This window comes from Dermacentor albipictus, chromosome 2 (genome assembly GCF_038994185.2).
Source record: "Dermacentor albipictus isolate Rhodes 1998 colony chromosome 2, USDA_Dalb.pri_finalv2, whole genome shotgun sequence".
Classification (NCBI taxonomy): Eukaryota; Metazoa; Arthropoda; class Arachnida; order Ixodida; family Ixodidae; genus Dermacentor; species Dermacentor albipictus.
Window position 1 is genome coordinate 132,204,442 of NC_091822.1, and position 24,828 is coordinate 132,229,269.

Sequence of the window (24,828 nt, forward strand, 5' to 3'; positions counted from 1 at the left end):
TTTGTTCGTCTAGCCGAACCAAACATAGCCAAGCAACAGCAGTTCACCAGGCTAAACAGTGGTTCAACGACAAAAATAAAGGCTAGTATGCTTCGCATCCTGGGCTTAACCTTAGCTAAGCCACAGCCATTTGTTCTGCCTTTCTTGCGACGAACGAGAGAGCGAGCTCATGAGCGAATGTGCGCGACTGTCCCCCCCCCCCCCCAACTCATATCCTCACCCCCAGAAAGCATGCTCTTTCTCTCTCCGCGTCTCTTGGCCTTCCCTCGCCCATGTCCCGCCATCGTTTTATCTCGGACCTACCACAAAAACGGGCGAAAGAATAAAAGAAAGTTATTCGCGTTAGGACCAAACAAACAAAATATTATAGAGCGGCGTAGTTTTGGATCGGGAAATGTTAATTTCGTGTGTGGCTTTGAAAGCAAGGTCGTTAAGTAGTTTTTAGGGCCACGAAAGAGAAGTGACGAGTTCATTCGGTACATGCTTCCAGGAATGCTTGGCAGAGTGCAGGCTTGCAATAATTAGTTCTCCGGGCTTACACTTTTAACACCATTTGCGTCGAAATTTATGGAACACTTCTACTACTGACAGTTTCCGTTCTGCAACTATGAAAAATACAAAGTACGACACGAAAGCTATCGGATGCACTGTATGAATGTCTTAGGGTCAGAATTGATAGCCACTTAGCGAAAGTCAGGCAGTGGTCTCATGTTATACATAAATATTTGTGTTACACGTTGACGGACTAAAGGGATAACTGCGCTGAGGATGTGTCCGCTAAAAAAGTTAGGAAAACTCTTTCTCAAACTTGTAACTCGCCTTTGTCATGAGCGACAAAGTTAATCGAGCTCCTTGACAGCTTTCCCGACCTGAAAGCACACACAGCTTTAAGGCTTTGTGAAGTGGAGTGATTCGTGTCGTACACGTATAAGAAGGGAAGGTAATAGAGGAAAGTGTCAACCAATGTTTACGCTAAAGAAGACAAGCTCGACGTATATGGTTGTTGAAATGATTCTATCATTAAATGTTGATTATATTTCTCGATTCTGTCTCTTCTTGTGCTTATTATTCGCATCCTAATCGTGTCGTATTTCCGGAGCAAATACGCTGATGCCCATTGAGTCTCCTTGGCCGTCTTGCAACGTAGGAGACGCTCGTAGTATTCTTCAGAGATTTCGACAGCCATGCCTGCATCCCACTGTTCTCTTTCGTTCGGGGCTCCAAATGCTGCTCGAAGTCCTGCGGCCCGTGGCGGACGTGCTACGAATCGAGCATTTGGGCGCATGTCTCCCGAGATCAGGCGACGTGCGCTGTCTTTGAAAGAGAGCATCCCGCCTGGTCTCAGAGGCCATGTTGGGCGAGACGAGACTCGCGAGGTTCGGCCGCCTTCGAGGCATGGCTTTCGCGTGCTTAACGTGCGTTGGCAATCTCTTTCGTCCGTTGAACGCGTAGAATATCGACGCGCTGGCGTTTCCTTTATTCAGCGTTGACAGCTGTCTTTCAGCATATCGACACGCTGCAGTTACGAATCCTTCACGGGCATGTTATAGTCTGGCGTTTTCAGCTTGCCAAACAGCGGCTGGCGAAGTCAGATACGTCACGCCGGCGACTCCAGTATAGCCAAAGATATCCCCCTTGTATAGTTTAATGGAGGAAGGCAAAAAATAGGAGGGAGCGTCACGTGACAATCTTCAAGCCTAGTCATAAAAAATTTAGAGGAATGGTATGACGGGAAATAGACCTTCACGTGTAAGGTAAGCGGTAGATTTAGTCGGCTCGCTTTGATTGCGTCTGCTGCGGGGGATCTGGAATATGCGCACATAGTAGGCGTAGCAAGCGCACGCCGAGGTTGAGTGAATGAATTCAAGTGTGGGAAGCAGTCTAGCCTGTTATGTCAGTCAGGCAATGCACCGAACCACCACGCGGTTGGCCACTTAAGCAAGCAATAGACAGGCGCCAAGGCTGTAGCGAACGAAGGCGTCGAATAATTAACCGGCATCGTGCTCAACAACCCGCGAGGGCCACTTCAGGGACGACTGGTAGCGTTTCGGGGCAATTTCAGGGAAACGAAGATACCTTTCGCCCTGCAAACGTGTGAAGGATATCAAGCCGCCCTTCCGACGGCGATTCCTAGCATTTGGAGCATCTTCTGGGAAACAATGTCGTGCGCCCCTGCAAACATGTGCAGGTGATCAAGCGTGCTTCCAGGGTCCGCAGAGACTGCTCTTCCGCGTGAAAAAAAAAAATCGTCCCATCTTGTGCTCAATGGCACAAGATGGCACACAAGTGTAAAAGAAGTCACGCGATTTTTATTTATGTATTTATTATCATTATTTATTTACTTATTTTTGCGATAGCTGCCACGCTGTCGTGGCACACTGGCGGTTTTGTTATGGTGGGTGCGTGTCTGTTGTTGTAACCACGTGGGACTCGAAGAGGTAACAAGCGTGTAAAAAGTGCGCACACGCCGCTGTACACCACTTCCTGCGCCACGGACGAAGGTTGATCTGGGAATATTGTTGCCGTCTTCGGTGGATTCATGCCAACGGGCGATCACAGATTGCGACCGCTGTACCTCAGAATCTATGGTAAACGCCTTGCATGACCGTGACAGTACTGCAGCGTCCCTGCTTTCGGCATTGGACAATGCATTTGTGGCACGCAAAACAGCCTTGCGGATGGATGGGAAACAATCGGCTGCTGCCAGTTGTAAAGGAACGAACCTTGCTTACCACAGACACCTTATCTGTTGCCCCGAGAGGCTCAACGAAGTGAACGTTGGCGTATTGTGGCGCAGAGTGAGCAAGGCTCGACAGAAGAATGTATGCTTGCCGCCTCATGAAAGGGCGGATAGTCGCACGTGGCGAGCCCAGTCAATGCGCTAGTCGCACGGATCCCCGCTACTGTTGTGCACCGCGCGGCGATACCACAAAACTTTGTTCTCGTGAAGCTTCACTTACCGTGAGAATACACCTCAAGACGCGGTAAGATATCTAAACGTGTTCTCTTCTGCTGGCCTCCTTGTCAGCGCGCTGAGGCTCGTCCCATCTCCGTGGTACGCGGCCACCCATTGCTTGTTTAATAAAGCAAAAGGATGCCTCAAGACACAACCAGCACACGTGTTTGTTTATCGTAAATTGCAGATGGGTTGCCATGGATCGCCTGTGTACCCTTGCAGTACAGTGAGAATGCGCCGCAGATTTATTTTCACAATAAGAAGCAAAAGTAGCGAGAACCCGTATCGTTGTCTAATTTGCGGAGTTCACTATGCACTTCCTTCAACGGTGGATCACACTACTCGGACGACATGACTTTAGCAACGGTTTCGCGAAAGTGCGTCGTGATGGGATCCGTTAATGGGATCGCTACGGGCAGACTTGTACCGAGGTTGTACAATAAAGATCGAGCCCGGCTGAGGTGTACCTAGTTACACGCCAAAGGCGATAAATATCAAGAAGATATGAGAATCTGCCCCGACAAAATGGCGGAGCAAAGCCAATTTCCGGTGTCATGAAGGCTTCACGACGTCAGAGCCTTTTGCCAGTTTTTCCTTCCTCCATGCTGGCGCGCCACTTTCGCCTCCGCGCACACTGAAGGATGAAAGAACGCATGCGCACTCAGGAGCGCTTCTTCGACCCAGCTCTGCTCCTTCCCCTCCCCCCGAACTCTAAGGGTGTCTAGGTTGCCTAAAGGCCTTTGATAATTTGGAAGTAGCGACACCCACGGTGCTTTCCTAGCTCCTCGATTCTCCTCGCCTTGTCTCCTCGGCTCCTGCGGACGGGCCGCAGCATTCTATGGAGGCGCGTTATTTTGGGCCAGTAGCACGGCCCAGTGGTGTTGAAAATTTTGAGAGATGCGGATTACCGCATCGATCATGATGAAGGCAACGTTTATGAGGAGGTTCTTTTTTTTCCTAAAGCCGCATGAACTGGGTATACTGATGTAAAAGGAGCTTGGAGGCGTGTTCGATACTGCTGACATTTTTTTTGCCACATGATGAGAAGCTTCACTTTCTGCGTCTTAAATAGTACTGCTTGTGGCACATCCCTCAGCGTGTGGCTCATTAAGCGAAAGTCCTAAATCTCTGTTTCAAGGTCGCCTTGTAAGGTATAGAAAATATCACGTGACCCAAGAAAGTCAGGAAGCGAACCAAAGCATGTCCACCCGTGTGTAAGAAATGATTACTGATTAGCAAAGTTTATTAATTATTGATTAGTGATTGTGTTAAGATGAATTAAGGTGTATTAAGGAGGAATAAGGTGTGTTAAGGAGAATTGATGTGGATTAAGGTCGATGAAGGTGCATTATAGAGGATTATGGTGGATTAAGGATTATTGTGGATTAAGGAGTATTAACGTCGATGAAGTAGGATAAGTAGGATCAAGATAGATTAGCATGGATTAGGATAAAATACGTTGCAGTGCTAAACATTATTGCCTGTAGAATATTTCTTGCATTACTGCATCATGACCACAATCATGATTGCTTGCTCACTCATCGTAATCAAAGCCTATTGATGCAATGACGTCCGCTCGTGTTGAATCAATTGAAAAAGTTTCCTCACAGAACAAAACCATAGATAGGTGGTTTTAAAGCATTCGCTATTAAAGCGAAGGTTCCCGGCCTACGTCTATATGTCGATATCAACAGCAAGCGTGGGTGATCATGTGAACACCCCCTGCACATTGCCTGTATCTGTGAGAAAACCAAATAATCGTCGCCCACTCACGCGTGCGTGGAAGCGCAGTTCAAAGCAAATTCCAAGAATCCAAGGTGAACTTAGGTATCGCCTAAGAGACGCGGATGCGAAAGTCTTGTATATGATCAAATTATCAAGTCTATTGTAATTCACCTTAATCCACCTTCATCAATCTTAATCCACCCTATTCCACCTTAAGCCTCCTAAATACACCCTTATTGGTCTTATACGTCCTTCATCAACCCTAATTCACCCTAATCCACCCTAATCGACCTTAATCCTAATTCACCCATCTTAATCCACCCTAATTCTCTTTAATACGCCTTAAGCATTGTTGAGGCACCTTAATCCTCCTTTATACACCCTAATCCATCTTAATCCTCTTAACCAGCCGTAATCCACCTTAAGCTTCCTTCACCCACCTTAATCCTCCTTAATACACCTTGATCCTTGTTCATGAACCTTAATACACCTTAATCAACCTTAATCCTACCCTAATCCACATTAATTCAATCACTAATGAGTCATCTTAGGTAATCATTATTATCTTATACACGGTTGGACATGCTTTGGGTCGTTTCAGGCCTTCCTGGGTCCCGTGATATTTTCTGTTCACAACGCGACCTTGAAACAGATCTAAAGGCTTTCGCTTAAAACTTAAAAAGAAAAAACGCAGTGTGGACTAGCTAGCGCTCATCACCTGCAATACCACAGGTACACTTGCCGCTAATTTTTTAGGTGCCTGCATTCATTGTATGACGCACACATCGCCGTAAGCTAACCATAATAGCTCCTCTACAAGCCGCTATTTCGATTTTCAGTAAAACAGGCAACGTATCCTAACAATAACGAAAATTTCGATCGAGAGGCTGTATCATCGCTCAGAATTTTTCACAGCGGACAGCAACCTATAGTGCTCCATTTCCGACTGAATAACAACAGTAGGCGACGTGCGAGGTGACGGAGTCCCACCAGAGTATGAAACATACTGAAGACAACACAATCTTTATGCAATGTACAAACTGCCGCAGCAAAAATGCTGGTGAGCAGGCCGGAAGAATAAAAAAAATGCAGCATTAGGAGATGCTTTGATACGAGCAGTAAGAAAGACGCTTCACCTCGCAAACAACATTGTTCATTGTTGGAACAAAATTATTTCGTCCAATGTTATTCAGCTACTGCTTCCTGCGCAAGCCGTCACGCTTTCCTTGTGGTATCACAAATATTGCACAGCCATCTTCAGGCATTTTTGCTGCAGTTATATGGGCAACAGTACGGCGTAGTGCTAGCACAGAGAGCAGGAAACACGGCGTACAACGTTCGCTGCGCAGAGTTAAAGCGCCGAGGTGGCGTTGGCCGAGCTGAGAAAAGTGGCGCGGACGAAAAAGAAAAATACAAGGAAAACGCAAGATCCGTGCCTTCCCAAGGGAAACGGCAGGGAATTAAATCGTCGTGCAGAAAAACGGGCGCAAGACCGCTTCCCGCGGCGGGGACGCGCAAAGGGCGAAGAGGAGGCGAGGAGGTCGCGCGGCGGCGGCAGAATTCTAAGAGTGGCGGTACTTTCAAATTATAAAGAAACTTTGACGGTGCCTCGATGCTCGCGCCCTCCCTCACGTCGCGCGCGACGGCACGCGCAGCGAGGCATCCTATCGAACTCGCGAACGCCATGCCATCCAGCGGAGGGCGGAGCACTTAAGTTATAATATATAGATGCCACTTCGTGGCGGTACGGTAGAGGGCGACAGCGACACACGCATCCCACCCCTTTTACGGCTACCTGCACTCATCTTATACTTGATCATCAGTTCCTGACTTTTGCTGCGTGTTCTCGGCATGAAGGTGTCATTTAATATTGTAATATTCATACAAAATCTACACGTCATATCTAGAAGTGGTTACAAGATGTCCACATACGCCAAATCCTTCCGAAGTCGGCTAGGAAGACCGCGTATTCTCTTCAAAGTGTCAATAAGTGTGTAGCGTGCCTTATGTCAGCATCCACTCTCCAGGAACAACATATTCTGATGATGCATGAATCTCAGGGTTACTTTAGCCGAGTACGAAAGGAAATCACAACTTTTTCCTGGCGTGCCTCTCGCCGATTGCTAACGTTCTCTTGAGTTCATTTTTTTGTTCATGTTGTTCCTATTTACCCTTTTTTAACGAACGATTTCATCGCCTCTCTTCCAGTCTTCGAAGTATTCTGTCGGTCAAAAGGTGAAGATCTGCGGTGACGTCGCAAGAGTGATGTTGTTGCAAAGAGGCCATGGAGGCTTTAACAGCGGCATGGCTCCTGTAAGAATTCAATGTACTTGCTTTTAAAATATGCCAGGTTTCTTTGAAAGTGCTCAATCACACATAAAGATGCCGTGTTCTTCATGCGTCAAACGTAGCTACCACTGCAGGAAGTAGTTTTAGTCGCACCCGTCAAAAGATCGCCACCTTTGTGGTTACAACGTTTCGCGACTGGCATGGTTCAGAAAGTGCACGTGACACGAAAACGCTAGATGGACCCAAAAGGAAAGATGCCTTGATACACTTCGCTCAGTGTAGCAGTGCCTGCGCCCTCTCATACTTTTGAACGGTCGGTTGTATTTACATACTAAAACCACCCTGTTGCATGTGTAACTTCAGCCTGTAGGTTTTATTCGACATAGGTAACGCAATGCTGGCCAGCCAACGGACACCGTCAGCAGGAGACGGTTAAAAAGGGCATGACTTCGAGCTCGTGGTTGTTGTCTACATAGGAACACTGTGCACATGTTGAGTATTAGCTCAACGGCTACAATTCGTTAATTGCAACATGGGCCTTAAAGTAAAAAGGAAGTTAATTACCAAATTTTCGTTCATTTGTTGAACAATTGTTTCAATTTGTCGTGCTGGTAATGTCCGCCCCTTCGAATATTTCAGCTCAAGGACAAAAATTATGCATTCTGTCACAAGCGATTTCTAGAAAATTCCACATAACTTAAATATGATCACCCCGTATGTACGTTCTCTATCTACCTACTTTTTAGCAGCTAGTCTTCTACTTTCTGCCGTCTCCAGTATTTGCAGCTTAATAAGCCAAGTAATTATCGGACAACTAGACACATCCATTTCAGTACTGATTGCTTGAGAAAGCGCCGAAAGTGCGTTTTCGGTATGACTTCGTGAGCAATCACGAAGTGCACTGGATGCTTAAGTAACCGTAATGTGTGCAAGACATGTGCACAGAAGTCCGCGGGGTCATAAATTGAGCATTGTGCGCGGCAGTCGCTGGAGGGAGCTAATTAACGTAGAATGCGAGATGCCTCAGCTGCAAGATATTGCACATCCCCAACCGCATTATATTTTCAAATTTATTTAAGAACAGTAGAACTGAAATTGGGCTTGTCCGTAGGGATTCATTGTGGCCTGACGAACGCCAAACGGTACACACAAATGAAAGAAGGGAGGGAGGGGGGGGGTGCTGACGCGTGTTTGTGTTTGTGTCTTTTGTGTTCGCCGGGCGCCCATGTCACCGCGATTAAGAACAGTAGACAAAGTCGTCAGACGGGAATACTAAGCCATTCTTCCAATTATGTTCAATTCAAGTCAACTTTTTTCTATTTTGCAGTCGTATAACGTACAGCATGCATATATGATACCATTATTAGATCACTTCTTAATAGGGCTTTTCCGTTCAGAATGGAGTGAAACATTTGCGAGAATTTTCAGGCACTTGGGCGAGTCGGCAGAATTGTCGGGATCGACTCTGATGGCGACCTCAGGGTCAAGTGCGGTAGTCTATCCGCTTGGTGCTTCAACCCTGATCTCGTGGAGGCCGTGTCGGATGAAGATGCGGAATGTAAGCAGCCGGACACGTTGGTTTTACTCATACAAAAGTAAATAAGGCGCGCTGTTTCTGTTTCTGAACTGTTACGTTTTGGGCGAATCGGTTGCACATGATTCTTTAGTGACTTACGCGCGCACAAATACAGGTCGTCGAACGAAGAATGGACACACAACATGCGCAAACTTCTCTGAAGAAGCTGCTTGTGCGTTGCATCGACTTCATCTGCGCAAACTAGATGGGAAAATAGGGGTCATATAGATGGCAGAGGTAGCCTTCACGATAACAGCACTGCAGTGAAGCAACAAAGGAAATCTGATTTTTTTTTCGTAGCAGCGTTCTATAATGGGGTGGATGACGATTTCTCCACCGTGCGGACTTCCGCAGAAGGGATTTGCCAATGTGCACATCTAAACATGTAAGTCGCACATATTGGGCATGCGCATCGCTAACGCACTATAAAGTTATAGATTGATCTTTATTTGGCAGTTTGCGAACACAGCATCACTCTTTGCGTAAATCTTACGGAAGCCTGCGCGCAGAGTCGATAACAAAAAATTCAGGACCATGACTTCACTAAAAAATTAAAAATTCCGTGAATTCGCCGCTCAGTTTGTTTGCTCTCTAGGTAACCATAGCGGGAGTTTGGCGGAAATGATTCGCTTCCAAATCGAATCGCATGTATTCTCGGATCGCGTGTTGCGGAAGTTCTTGCCGTTGAGGGTACAGCAGTCAGGGATGTTAAGCGTATAATGTTACGCATAGCCGCCGAGAATGTTACGGAGAATAGCGTGAAATATCACGTAGCAAGAACAAGCAGTTCAGGTGTAACTCGCAACTAGATTATCCGTTGGCTGTGTGCATGCTGACATAGGAGTTGAAAGCTAATGTCTGCTTTTTCAGCGTCACTACAACATGCCGATATGATCACTGATTTGTCGCACCTTCGAGCAATTGATGTTACATGATGTAATTAGAGAATTGAAAGTCGCCTTATAATAAAGCGCGAAAAAGAAAGAGATAGAAAGTAGATATATTTAATGGCAGAAAGGTGGAGAGGTCGGCCTGAGAAAGTAAGCTAATGAATGGATGGGCGGGTGAGATGAAAAGGAAGAAAAGATACAGCGAGTTGGACGTTTAGCGCACAGGTACTTCCTTTTTAAAACTCGTATTTTGCATAACTTACATACGTACCCGCAGTACGTGATTGCTTAGTAGCTTTGGCCTTACGGTGCTAAGTACGAGGTCGCGGGATCAAATACCGGCTGCGGCGGCGGCATTTCTATGGGGGGGGGGGGGGGGGGCGAAATGTCGGTAGCGTGCACGCGGTGAATGCATGCATTCATGCATTTGGTGCACGTTAAAAACACCCAGGTGGCTAAAATTAATCCGGAGTCCCCCACTGCGACGTGCCGCATAACCAGATCGTGGTTTCGGCACCTAAGACCCAAGAATTTAATAAAGCACATGCCTGTCGTGTCATTAAACCGTGAAATATATTGGTTACAAGGCCAGTGAAATATTAGATGATGTCTTAAAGGGTCTTTCTCACGCGTTTGCCTTCTCCCTCTATTGAGAGCTTAAGACGTCGGGAACGTTGGCAACTTTAGTCGCCGGCTTATTCGAGTCACTTGGATGTCAAAAGATATACACACGACTATCACGGCTAATTAAGCAAATAAACACCCACGCAAGCACGCACGCAAACACGCACACAATGACGATCATTTAGCGTCGACGCGATTGAAATGATTATCACTGTAGTGGAAGCGACAATACACTTCGTGCACCGTTTGTGCACAAACTTGCTGCCGAACAAGAGGGAAAAAACGATGAAATATATAAATTAAGAATCAATCACAAGTGCATCGAAACGTTGTGACATTGGCATTCTGATGGAGACGGAATGCAAAAGCGCGTGTGTATACCGTGAATCGGGTGCACTTTAATGAACGCCAGGCGCTCGAAATTAATCCTCAGTTCACCACTACGGCCTGCCTCGTAATCAGTGCGTGGATTTTGCAAGTAAAACTCAGGAATTCAGTTCAACGTTGTGACATTAGCGCAGTAAAAAAAAGAAGAAAGGTGAGCTGCGCAGAATAGATACATGCTTGAAAGCAGGTGCAAATGAACAAACGAATGAAGGCACAATTATTTCCTTACGTGAGATCTTCCAGTACTGCCGTCGAATCAATACAATAACCCACGCATTGCATATAACAATTCGTATACCTTTGATTTTATTTTGTTTTTCATAGCCGGCGACTCCGATTCTGATGATATTTCCACAGAACTTCAGCGTATGATGCGGCAACTACTTGGAGTTCAGTCCGGAGAGGTGAGTTGCTTTGCGGAGCCATGTTTCGACTCCCTAAACTGATGGGAACATTGTCATGTACGGGCTGCTAAGCACGAGGTCGCGGGATCGAATCCCGGCCACGGTGGCCGCATTTCGATGGAGGCGAAATGCAAAAAACACCCGTGTACTTAGATTTAGGAGCATCTTAAAGAACCCCTGCTAGCTTAAATACTAAAAGATTGGACAGCTTCGCCGGAGAGCGAAGCCTTGAAGGTGACAGCAAGGTTTAGCATTGCGCTGTACTTCCTCATACGGTGTTCTAAGAATGCCAGAAGGGCAACATGCTTGCGCGATACACCACGTCAGGCAATCCCTGCTGGGCAGCAGGAACAGCGCCCCTTGGCGCTAGCAGGCATCTCACAACGCTTGCGAGGGGCGGAGTGCCTCCACCACCGGCGTTGTTAGGCGTCGTGCCTCAGTTCTGCGCTAGACGAGACGAAAGGAAAACCGTCCGCGTCCGTAGCTTGACGCTCATTGTCCGTCTCTCTCAGACCGATTTACACAACTGCACTGGAGGAAACGGTAGTGTTTAAGCGCACGATGATCGTGATAGTAGCGGGAGGCAGAATGCTGCCCCGCAGCCCGCTGCAGGTCCGAGTGGGCGGAGCGTCGAGGTTGTGCCCTCCTGGCTTTGCCGTTTTTGCAGCCAAGAGCACTGCTCCTACACTCACGCCGCTTGGATGCCCTCAAACCCTCCGCACGTGCGCCATTGGTGCCGTGACAGCACAATGGCGACGGCGTAGGTGCCGACGGCACGAGCGTGCCTCGAGTGGCCATATAATTTTATTTGAATAAAAAAAAACACGGTCTAGCTCGTCACCACTGAATAGGCAAGAAAGAAGCGCGACCTAAACGTAGCTAATACGCTTGATTTGTCCGTTCTAGGACAGTGGAGGCGGAAGTGCACAACTAAAGCTGACACCTCTGCAATCTGCCTGCTTCCAAGGCCAGGAGTCTGTGGTCAATATGTTGATAGCGACCGGCGCAGACCTAAATGAAGGGGACAAGGATGGTGACACAGCGCTACATTATGCTGTTTACGGGTAGGTTATCTGTTTTAATTGTCTTTCTAAATGCGCGCATGAGGACCGGTAGGTACGCCAACAGCTCGCATAAAGCGTATATATTGAAAAAGATATTAAGGAGAGGTGGTCAGAACGCTTCAGTGCAGGGTCCCTATGGCCTCTGCCGCCTGCCTGACCTAGCTAATTATGGTCTTTTGTCGTGTCAGGTCGCCCGCATAATGCGTAAGTTCATAAGATGCGAGTTCAGAAGGCAGCGCATCAAATTAGTAAAAGATCGTCGAATTCAGTGCGTGAGAATTCTGCATGACACCCGATGACAAAGCTGCTCTCAGCCGGCTGCATGTACTTCTATGGTCCAAAACGTAGTTTGTGAGACGCCGAGATCGACTCTTGCCATGGACTTGACGTCACGAAAATATGCGAACTAAACTTTTTGGAGTAACTACGCAAATTTTCTTCGCGTTGGACAGCGGCACACTTACCATTGTATTATTAAGTTGCCGCCGACTAGAGATAGGCCCATGATTCAATCTGGCAATTTAGATAACTTCTTGTCCGATGAGTCGACCCAAATACATGAAGGTACTTTGCAACCATGCTGTCACTGACGTACCAGGGTTATGGTGTTGGGGCCAGTTAACAAAATTGGAGGTTCCCTTTCTCTCACTGTATGAACAAATGTTGATGACTTGAATAGTCATCGGATGTTTCTCATCTCCGACGTGTGTTAAATAATGATTCACTCTGCGAAGAATAAAAGCACAAATACATAGAGAAAGCTGAGATTTTTGCGAACAGTTCAAGAGTAGTGATACAGCCACCGCACCACAACCTTAGTTCCAATCAGTCCTTCGCTTTCAGAAGTGATATGTAATCGTTCTTTTTTTGCGATTAAAGTGGAATTTCGAAACAATGCTTTACCAGTCTAAACTGATATGGTCTGGCTATTTAGGGTGCGATCTTGTACGCGTTACAAAATAGAACGGAGGCGTTCTGTTCCACCGAGCCGCACACGATTGGTCAATTTGAACCGTGACGAATGCCATGACGTCAATTGTGATGTGATATCTGCTGTCAATCATTCCTTGTCGTCTGCTATCGGACGAAGGCAATGGAACGGACCGCCTATTTCGAGACGTATAGAACGGACCGCCTCCGTTCGATTTTGGAACGCGTACAAGATCGCACCCTTATGGTATCTTCGACTGGTCACCTGTATGCCCCGAAGCAGAGTCGGGTAGATCGGTCGTTTCCCGAGCTCAAAGGTAGGGGACAAGCGCGCAAGCCGAACGTGCGACTCGCTCGCGGAGGGGGAAATTGCTGATGCCAAACCACGTGACTACTGCCAACGTCCGATGTTTCGCCTATCCAAAGCTCCCGGCGCTGCCAGAAAAACCGGCGGACGTGCCGGCGGGACGAACGTTCGTCGAGACGCCAGCATGCAGTGGCCTAGGTTGCCAAGGTTACGGTGGGCCGTCGCCAACAGCAGCGACGCCGCGCTGCGATGACGTTTCAATCTCGATGACTGCTCCGATGACAGGGCTCGGAGCGCCTCAGAGCGCTCCAAGATAGAGGAGAGCAATCGAGAAGAACCAGCCGAACGCAGGGCGCGCACCCTCTTTCAACCAGTCGAAGACAACGCCGCTCGCGAGAGCGCTTCAGAGTGCTCAGAAACGACCAGCCGAAGATAGCATTAGTGTCCCTTTAATGCATCTTGGCACTGGTCTTCCGGGTCACTCAGGATATTGACACGTGTACTTGTTGTCTTTATCGGGCGACACGTTTCACCGTCTAACAAATGTTATCGCGCAGCGCAGGACGCGCCTGCATGCATCGGAAGTTTTTGTAATGTTATCGATGCTTCCATCCGCTGTCTGTGACCGAACCTTGCGTAATCTGATTTCATGCGTGCGCTTCGCGAATAATGTAGAACTTTGTGAAAGGCACGCGGGTCCCAGCGATAACTCTGGAACATTCGACGACTGATGTATAAAAGCCGATGCGCTTGACCCGCTGATCAGATTTTAGACGATCGCAGACTGTGTTCGCCGTTTTCGTTGAGCATTGAGAGTAGCCTCTTTTTCTGGGCACAAGTTCGTCCAATAACGTTAGTTTTGCCATTCATAGTTTTCTTGCTGTGTCCTCAACCGTCACTACCACGTGACATCTGGTGTAGGTTCTTTGCGTTCATGTACCGGACGCCCCCACAAAGCCGTGACCCAAGCCTGAACGCGGAAGACAGCACCAACGTCGCCAACAACCAGCGAGGTAGCCGCAGGCGGCAAAAACTGCCCCCGGAGCAGACTTTTGCCTGAGACAACCAGGAAAATTGCCGCCCAGTCAACTCCAATGGCAGCCCCAGCGTTTCTCCATCATGCTGCAGCAGCCGAGGGAGCCTCCGACGTACCGCGGTTCAACATTCGAGGACCCGGAAAGCTGGCTTGAGACGTACGAGAGGGTCCCTGCATTTAACAGCTGGAACAGTGACGACAAACTTCGACATGTCTTTTTTACATTCGAAGAAGCCGCCTTAACGACGTGGGACCTGTTCCGAAGCGGCTTCCTACGGACATTCACAAGCGTCGTACTCCGAAAACGAGCCCAAGCACTACTAGAAACCCGGGTGCAACTACCAAATGAGACCACCACGATTTTTACAGAAGAAATGAGCCGCCTATTCCGTCACACCGACCCGGAAATCTGCGAGGAGAAGAAAGTCCGCCTACTGATGCGTGGTGTAGAGGAGGAACTTTTCGCTGGAATGGTATGGAGCCCACCGAAGGCCATCGACGAGTTTCTTCGCGAGGCCACCAGCATCGAGAAGACACTGGAAATGCGGAAGCGGCAATTCAACCGCCGCACGAACTCGACAAACTACGCCGGAGTTCAGTCGCTTGCCACCGATGATCTGCGCGAGACTATCCGAGTGGTCATGCGGGAGCAGCTACAGAAGCTGTTCTCTTTATCACAGCCTCAAGCGGCTTCAATTGCCGACGCGGTTCGTGAGGAGCTGCAACAACAACTCGGAGTAGACCCTCAATCGCCGCAGCCTCAGCCGCAAGCGATGGCATACATACGCCGCTGTAGCCCGCCGTCACGTTCCCCCTCGGCGCCCACGTCAGGGCCCAGTGACGACACAGTTCCGTCGTCCGCCACCACCCCCGCCGCCAGCACGTCAACCCGTCACCCCACGCAGCATTCCAAGGAAGATCGACGTTTCGCGCGCCCCCGACCACAGTCCACTTTGCTATCACTGTGGAGGAGCCGGGCACATATACCGTCGATGCCCATACCGGGAGATGGGACTCCCAGGGTTCGCCGTTAACGCGCCGAGACCACAGCTTTGCGAAGGACCTCGTGATATCGCTGACTACCTCGCCGCTACTCAGTGGAGCCCTCGACGACCGCCTCGTTTGGCATCGCCTGTCGCCGCAGCGCCGACCATACACTGGCCCAGCCCGGGGCCGCTCTGCCAGCCCATATCCGGAAAACTAAAAGCAGCAACCGATGGAAGTGCGGTTGACGTTCGTCGAACTTACGAAGATCCTCCGCCGCCGATGAAGGCGCCGAAGAGACTACGTCAACGACATAGCAACGACACGCCGCCCTCCCGACGAAGTCCGGAATCAAAGAATACGCCGACGAAAGGCAACCTGACGACGCTATGTACCAGCCACAGGTCAACGCGACGCAGCCGTGATCCGAGGCCAAGACCTAACTGTAACGCAAGACAAAGAACCACCGACCTCGACGTGCTTCTCGACGGCCACGGAGTCACCGCCTTAGTAGACACAGGAGCCAATTACTCCGTCATGAGTGGACCTATCGCCGCCCAGTTGAAGAAAGTTAAGACTGCATGGGAAGGCCCTCTAATTCGGACCGCTGGAGGACACCTCATCACGCCGACTGGAATCTGCATGGCAAGAATTACCGTTCATGACCGGACTTACTCTGCCACCTTCGTTATCCTCCAACAATGTTCACGCGACGTCATTCTCGGCATCGACTTCTTAAACCAACACGGTGCAGTCATCGACCTGAAGCCGAAGTCTATAACCCTGTCGGAAGACCAAGCGATACCGCCGGAGAGCTCTCTAGCCACCATGCCTTGAGCGTGCTCGAAAGTCAATTCAGCATCGCGCCCCGCTCCAGCATTGTCATTTCCGGCGTCACCGAAACACCTACCGACGTAGAAGGCGTCATCGAGGGTGACCAACGACTACTGCTAGACCGTGAAATTTGCGTCGCTAGAGGGATCGCTCGACTGCACGGAGGAAAAACGACTGTTCCTGACAAACTTAAGCCAGGAGTTCAAGAACATCAACAAAGGCACGAAGATCGCGAACATCGAGGAACTTCTGGAAAGCAGCAATGCCTTTGTCCTCTCGGATTCTGTCGCATCTACACCGACGACCATAGTTCCCGAACCGGACTTCGACGTAAATCCAGGTCTCACCATGAGTAAACAGCAACAGCTAAGCAGTCTTCTCCAACGATACAAGGACTGCTTTTCAATGTCATCGAGGATTCCACAAACACCAGTTGCAAAGCATCGCATAATAACCAAAGACTGCGCTCGACCGCTCCGCCAGAGCCCTTACCGAGTTTCGACGCGAGAACGTGAAGCTATTGGGCATCAAGTCGACGAAATGCTAAGCGACGACATCATCCAGCCGTGGAAAAGTCCGTGGGCATCTCCTGTAGTCCTGGTGAAGGAAAAGGATGGAACCCTACGTTTCTGCGTCGATTATCGTCGACTGAACAAGATCACGAAGAAGGACGTATACCCCCTTCCACGGATAGACGACGCATTGGATGAGCTCCGCAACGCTAAATACTTCTTGTCGATGGACCTCAAGTCTGGCTACTGGCAAATAGAAGTCGACGAGAGAGATAGCGAAAAGACCGCCTTCACCACGCCAGACGGCCTCTACGAGTTCAAGGTCATGCCATTCGGACTATGCTCGACGCCTGCAACGTTTCAGCGCGTCATGGACACGCTGTTAGCAGGATTGAAGTGGCAGACGTGTCTTGTTCATTTGTATGAGATCGTCTTCGCTGGAAATTACGACGATGACTTTAGGCGGCTTGCGACAGTATTAGAGGCCATCAAGTCATCAGGGCTCACTCTGAAGCCGGAGAACTGCCGCATCGCTTACGATGAACTTCTGTTTCTAGGCCACGCCATCAGCAAATCTGGAGTACACCCCGACCCGCAGAAGACAGCTGCCATCGCAAGGTTCCCGCAGCCTACCGACAAGAAGGCAGTGCGTACATTCCTTGGCATGTACGCCTAGTACAGGCGCTTTGTCAAGGACTTTTCCCGCATCGCTGAGCCGCTAACACATCGAACCAAATGTGATGTCGAGTTCAAGTGGGAAATGCCACAGGCAGACACATTTCAATAACTCCAACGACGCATGCGGTCGACGCCGGTACTTGCACACTTCGACGAAGACGCCGATGCTGAAATCCACACTGACTCCAGTAGCCTAGGCCTTGGTGCCGTCCTAGTCCAGAGGAAAAACGGACTTGAACGGGTACCTTATGCTAGCCGGCCGCTGTCAAAAGCGGAAGGCTGAAACTTCTACGGCTGAAAAGAAATGCCTCGCCATCATTTGGGCTACAGCAAAATTCCGCCCTTACCTATATGGCAGGGCATTCAAAGTCGTCAGGGACCATCACGCGTTGTGTTGGCTAGCAAACTTAAAAGGACCCTTCAGGACGGCTGGCGCGGTGGAGCCTCAGACTGCAAGAATATGACGTCACGGTAATCTAGAAGTCCGGACGAAAGCACTCTGACGCCGACTGTCTATCACGTGCCCCCATCGATCCCCCGCCGCAAGACGACGAGGACGACGACGCCTCCCTCGGAATAATAGGCGCGGAAGCCTTCACTAAACAGCAAAGAGCAGACCCGGAGCTAAAATGCCTCGCCGAGTATTTGAAAGGGAACACTGACGTTGTCCCTAGGGCATTTAAGCGCGTATTGTCTTCGTTCACGCTACAAAACAACTTGCTCGTGAAGAACTTCTCGCTAGTCCGCGCCAGATGCCTTCTTGTTGTTCCGTCAGCCTGCGTCCAGAACTACTACACGCCGTACATGACGATCCAACCGCTGGGTACCTCAGACTATCCCGGACACTGTCGAGGATACAGGAAAGGTATTACTGGCCACGTCTGACCGCTGCTGCCCGTTACGTCAAAACATGCCGAGACTGTCAGCGACGCAAGACACCACCGACAAGGCCCGCAGGATTGCCACAGCCGATCGAACCTCCTTGCCGACCATTTCAGCACATCAGAATGAATTTGTTGGAACCGTTTCCGACGTCAACATCCGGAAATAAGTGGATCGTCGTGGCGACGGACTATCTCACCCGCTTCGCTGAAACTAAAGCTCTACCGAAAGGCTAGCGCAGCCGAAGTGGCAAAATTTTTCGTCGAGAACATCCTGCTGCGACATGGTGACCCAGAAGTCATCATCACCGACAGAGAAACGGCCTTTAAAGGAGAGCTAACCCAAGCCATTCTGCAATACAGCCAGACAAGTCACAGGAGGACAACTGCCCACCACCCGCAGATGAATGGTCTCACGGAGCACCTGAACAAGACCCTCACCGACAAGCTAGCAATGTACGTCGATGTCGAACACAAGACCTGGGATGCCGTCCTGCCGTACGTAACATTCGCTTACAACCCGGTGGTGCAAGAAACAACAGAGATCACGCCGTTTAAGCTGGTTTAGGGCAGGAAACCGACGACGACGCTCGACGCCTTGCGGCCGTACGTCACTGACGAAGAGAATCTTGACGTCGCTACCTACCTCCAGCGCACCGAAGAAGCCCGACAGCTCGCCCGCCTACGGATCAAGAACCAGCAGCGTACCGACAGCCGACACTACAACCTCCGAGGACGCTTCGTCGAGTACCAGCCCGGCGACCGTGTTTGGGTTTGGACCCCGATACGCCGACGAGGACTGAGTGAGAAATTATTGCGACGCTATTTCGGAACCTACAAGGTCATTCGACGTATTGGCGCACTGGACTAGTCGTTCCAGACGGCATTTCGCCTTCACAGCGGCGCCGCGCATGGTCTGAAGTGGTCCACATGGTGCGTCCTAAACTATTTTATGGACGCTGACGAACTTCCTTATTTTGTTGTTCTCTTTGCTACTCGTGTTTTACTTTATTATTTTCGTTTGCAGCATCGCGTCGATGCTTCTTAAGAGGGGGTTTTGACACGTGTGCTTGTTTGTCTTTATCGGGCGACACGTTTCACCGTGTAACAAATGTTATCGCACAGCGCAGGAAGTGCCTGCGTGCATCGGAAGTTTCTGGAATGTTGTCGATGATTCTATCCGCTGTCTGTGACCGAATCTTGTGTAATTTGATTTCATGTTTGCGCGACGCGAATAATGTAGAACTTTGTGGAACGCACGCGGGTCCCAGCGATAACTCTGGAACGTTCGACGACTGATGTATAAAAGCCGATGCGCCTGACCCGCTGATCAGATGTTCGACGATCGCCGACTGTGTTCCCCGTTTTCATTGAGCATTGAGTGTAACCTGTTTTCCTTGGCACAGGCTCGCCCAATAACGTTAGTTTTGCCATTCAGTTTTCTTGCTGTGTCCTAAACCGTCACTACCACGTGACAATATTCAACATTGATTTTCATACCATTTTCTATACTTTTTGTTGTAGTGACAAGCCAGAAATACTGGAGTTACTAGTGAACTTCGGCGCCGATGTCAATGCTAGGAACAAGAAAATGTACACGGCTATTCATGTCGCAGTCAACAAGGAGCATGTAGCATGTGTGCGGGTCTTGACCAAGTACATTGGTCAGCTGGACGTAAACACTCAGGTAAGAACATGTTTAATGCCCGAGTTTAAATCAATTACAGATTTCGGGGCGCTCTTTCTACCACCAAGAGTTCTTATCTACTTTGTGTTTGATGGTTTATGTTGTTTGCTCCTTATAGGCAATGTCATAAGAGCCAATTCTACTCCCTAAACATGGTAATGTTCGAAAAGTGTACATTCCCACATTTTTATAGGTAAGCACTACTGTGCCCTAACTAATGGTAATACTGTGATGATGAAGGAAGACGTGTTATGTATTAGTAATGATTGCGTACAGGAATGTCCCAACACACAATATGGTGAACGCATGCTCCAAACTAGGCACTCCCTCATCGTATTCACACGGCCGCGTCGTTCTTGGCATTTCTGACTAACTGTACTGTGGCGATGTGTATGGAAGAAAGACGGCGTCTACTTGGAGCCAGGATCACCTTTCGACTTGACAAGATTGGAAAACTTGTTGACAAACACTCAGCCTCCACATATTATTTGCGGTGATTTCAACGCACATAACGAGATCTGGGGCAGTTCACATACATGTGCTCGGGGTGCTAAGCTGGCGAAGCTTGTTGCAAAATACAATATAAAGCCCTTGAACGATGGCAGCATAACATACCTGAAAAATCCGAAGACTGTTAGCTGCATTGACGTCACATTCGTATCAAGTCACGTGGCCCCTATGTTCGAATGGTGTACAGATTTCGAGACTCGAGGTAGTGATCACTACCCGATCCTAATCTCTGCCCTTCATTCTCGGACGTCGCCCAGAAAAGTGAAACTGAAGTCGGTAGACTGGGAAGCTTGTACAGCAGCCGTAGACAAAGGGATCACAGCCTCAACTACGAATGCAGAATTAATACCGACAATAGCTCATTGCCTCAAACAAAGTACCCGCTCCCCCACTAAGCATTGTAATATACCAACTAGCGACGAGGAATTTGAAAAGTTATGTGCCATTCGAAGGCGTGCCGAAAGGAAGGCTCTACGTACTAAGAATATCGAAGACCTCAGAACTTGTCGATGGGCACAAAGACATATACGACGTTACCTCACCAAACTGGACCGAAAAAGGTGAAGGGACTTTTGTGGGACACTGGACATACGACAACCGCTGAGCAAAATCTGGCGAGCCGTCAGAGGCATTCGCAAAGAGCCGCAACAGCTTTATCCTTTTATCGCACTCTCATTACATGAGCGCGCATCCCTCAAAGAGGTGGCAGAGCAGTACTGCAGGCTCCTTTCCAACGGGGCACAATCTCTTCGGCAAATTGCAAGTCATCAACCTAGTCCAACTCGAGCTACTATTCCTGATATCGTATAACCACTCACCATCGATGAGTGGACATCAGCAATCGGTGACGTAAACAAGCGATCATCACCTGACCATGACCGTGTGAGCTATGAAGCGCTCGCAAATCTATGCCACACATCTCGCCTACGCCTTCTAGAGTACTACAACGCCTCATGGATAACTGGGGAGGTTCCTACGGAATGGAAGCTTGCGAAAGTTATTCCTGTATTGGAAGCCAGGGAAGCAGCCAACAAATTAGGCCTCCTTCAGACCCATATCTCTGCTTAGCTGCGTAGGGAAGCTATTCGAAAAAATGATCTGCAAACGACTAAATTGGTTTCTGGAAACTACAAAAGTTTACCCGGAGGAAATGAATGGCTTCCGGTAAAATAGGTCCACAATTGATAATGTCATTGCCTTGGTCTCATCAATTGAAGAGGAATTGGTCTCTGGAAACATACCTACTCCATTATTTTGACACATTAAGGCAGCATATGATTCGGTCTATCATAAAGCAATACTTGACACTTTGGAAACCCTTGGTATTGGTGGTTGGCTTTACGCATGGATTGAAGACTATCTTTAAGGACGCCAACTTTTCATGTATACCCCGGATGGCCCCACGGCGCTTGATGCGGTCGAGAAGGGAGTGCCACAAGAAGCTGTGTTAAGCCCGGTATTATTTAATTTAGTCCTCATACATCTGAGAAGAAACCTGCCCCGCGGCGTCAAAATCACACTGTATGCGGACGACATCTGCATTTGGAGTGTGGCGCGTTCCCGCAGTACCACCCAACAACGTCTCCAGCGAGCGCTAGCAAATATATCGGCCTACCTAAATCCAAGGGGTCTGAAATTCCCCCCCGACAAAAGCGTTGCCATGGCTTTCCCGCGCAGGTGTATAGAAAAATACCCACTAGTGTTGGGTGGTCGTGCCCTTCCATACGTCAAGACGCAAAGGTTTCTTGGAGTGACGATCGATAGGAACCTCACATGGTCGCCCCAAGTGAAAAAACTGAGTGAGATTTCCTCAGCGTCGCACGTATTCCGGTTTTTAGCCGGGTCACAGTGGGGCAGCAACTGTCGATCAATGGTGCTCCTCCAAGGCCTACGTCGACGGAACACTACGATATTACCTCCCGATCCTGCACAAAATGTCTCCCACACGCAAGAGAAAACTTGAGGCAGCACGAAACAATTGCCTTCGCGTATTTCTTGGCCTCCCGAAGGGGTCGTCACGCTCAGGAGCTGTAGCAGAAGCTGAATGCCTGCCTCTCGAAGTGTTATCTTCGCAGGAGACACTTCGGATTCATTTCCGCCACGTAATTCATACGCAGACTCGCTTTTTAAAGGATATTTACAGAACCTGTGCTACATCTAGCTTCGGGTAGGCCGTCGGAAGCATATCTATTTCGATTCCTGCTCAGGCGTCACAAATTATGCCACGAAACATTTCACCATGGACACTGTCCCCCTGGAAATCGTGCCATATATACCTGGAATCAGTGCAAAAAATAAAATGCCTCAAGCAGCGACTTATCAGATAGCTTTGTAATGTATGCACAAAGACGCAGCCGCAACGCACATTTTCACAGACGGCTCTACAACTCCACATCGTTCATCGTGCGGACTTTTTGTTCCCTCTACAGGACAACGAATCTCGTTTCGTCTTGAGCGAGCGACATCATCTACTTCAGTGGAGCTGTATGGCATTAAGGAGGCCCTTGTGTATGTACTTCGACAGCAGCCGCCAAAGACATATGTGATTTTCACAGATTCAAAAGCAGCCCTGCAAAGTATGTGGAACAAGCACAAGCGTTGCAATAATCAACCAGCAACATTTGACATTGCTTATCTTCAACACAGGGCTAAGATTGCTGGGCACTGCATAAAGTTCCAGTGGATACCTGGCCATGCAGGCATTTCGGGAAATGAAAGAGCGGATGAAGCTGCCAGAAATGGACTCCACTACCACAAGTTCAAGATAACATTTCTTACAAAAGCCGACGCTTCAAACAAGGCAAAAAAATATGCCTATCAAGAAAACCGCATCTGGAATCTGCCACTTCAAGTATTTGCCCCCATTTATTATTAGCCAAAATAAAGCACATGCAGGTAATTACAAACGAACATACTATTCTACGCACCTTACACTACTTTTCCACATAGTCCCATCCTTTTCCAATTCGTCCCATCGCAGCACTAAATTTGAGATGCCCCTATGGTAGAATTCGTCCAGCTGACCGCAGGACCACCGTCATACTGCTGTCATGGCTTCATCGTTGGACGTGAATCGCTGTCCTGCCAGGAACTTGTTTCGCGGATCGAAAACGTGCAAATCACCTTTCCCCATACCTGGGCTGCATTTTCCTATGGATTTAGATAGGCGTTCTTCCCTTGCTCTATAGAAAACGAATCACATTTCATTGCTCGTAAGCCATGGACGTGTGAAGCACCACTGCCATCTTCGGTATTGACAGCAGCGCCCAGCCGCGGTGCTACTGGCAGATAAGGACGTGCCGGTCCAACAAAGCTCCACCACTGGGATTGGATATGTTTACTTGGATATGTTGCCGTCATTTGGTAAAAAAAATAGGGGCGAAGACTTTCTGATTCGCCCTCGTATATTGTGGTACGGAGGTCATCTTTAATTACAGCTATGTTTCGGCAATGATGCAATGCAAAATCAAAGAAACGGCGTCCATATTTTTTTAGTTGTTCTGCTTTCGGCTCGGCAATATTGGCTTAGATAAGCCACACTTATTGTTAACGATATTTCAGTGTTGGGTGTCGTTGACACACAGGTCATATTTTTTTCTGAAGATTTTGCTGCTACATTAGGTAACGGTATTTCTTGTAGGATGAATATGGGGACACGCCACTACATGACGCTATAGGAAAGCAGAACCAGGAGATCGTTGATCTGCTCGTGGACTTCCCTACCGTGAACTTTACCATCACGAACAAGCGCAGCTTCAACTCATTCCATCAAGCCGCCTTAAAAGGAAACACGCAGTAAGCTTTCTTGGCACGCTGTGCACGTGTGCATAACGTATATATGTGCTTCAAGCCTACATCCTCTCAAAGTAAAGATGCTAAGCAGCGAACAATGCTGTTGTAGCCTTGTTTGCTAATGAAACTGACGTAGCCTTTCGCGTCACAGTGCTTTCTCAATCCGGCATGCTGTGGATGTTCACGTGGGTTGCACGCTGACCACGTTTTGCAGTTGTGTGTGTTGCAGTCGACAGGAAGGACATCTGTAACTGAAAGCGCTGACGCATCTCCCACGGTCCCAGCACGCTGCATGTTCGTGCCACCTAGGTAGTCCTCTCGGGGTTGGTCAGTGGTCGTGCGTGGGATGTGAATCAGATGGCAGTGGTTTTTCTCCACAGCGAGGCACCATGGAGAAACGCCCACCTATTATTAGCCTGCCCAGGGAATGTCTTCTTCGTGATGGCTTCATGATATGCCCTAAACCATTGGAAGAGTTTGTGATTCAATACAATTTCGTCTCCACTACTCCACTCTCAGCTGCTCTGTACAAGAAATGCTCCCTTCCACCCATGTATAACATTATGCTTCGTTTAGACAAGCAAATTGCGTACTTTATTACGTAACTTGTTTTCCTGTTTCGAGCCCTTGTCCACAACTTAATGCTTCTAGCGATTCGATCACTGCTCTTCTGAACTCTTGCTATAATGGCTCCGCAGCTACATGACATCATGCTGCTGATCACTGGACCATCGCTATCTAGGGCCGCTTCTCCCGTTCGAT

The 24,828-nt window shown here is 48.8% G+C and overlaps 1 protein-coding gene across 1 annotated transcript in view; it reads left to right on the forward strand.

The window, feature by feature from the left end:
* Positions 1–24,828, forward strand: part of LOC135917832 (E3 ubiquitin-protein ligase MIB1-like) — a 72,810-nt gene that overhangs the window by 33,829 nt on the left and 14,153 nt on the right. The window contains exons 7-12 of the mRNA XM_065451437.2: positions 6,890–6,994; positions 8,399–8,528; positions 10,772–10,851; positions 11,758–11,915; positions 19,602–19,764; positions 23,915–24,069. Coding sequence (XP_065307509.1) covers positions 6,890–6,994; positions 8,399–8,528; positions 10,772–10,851; positions 11,758–11,915; positions 19,602–19,764; positions 23,915–24,069 — 791 coding nt within the window. The remainder of the gene's footprint in view (positions 1–6,889; positions 6,995–8,398; positions 8,529–10,771; positions 10,852–11,757; positions 11,916–19,601; positions 19,765–23,914; positions 24,070–24,828) is intronic.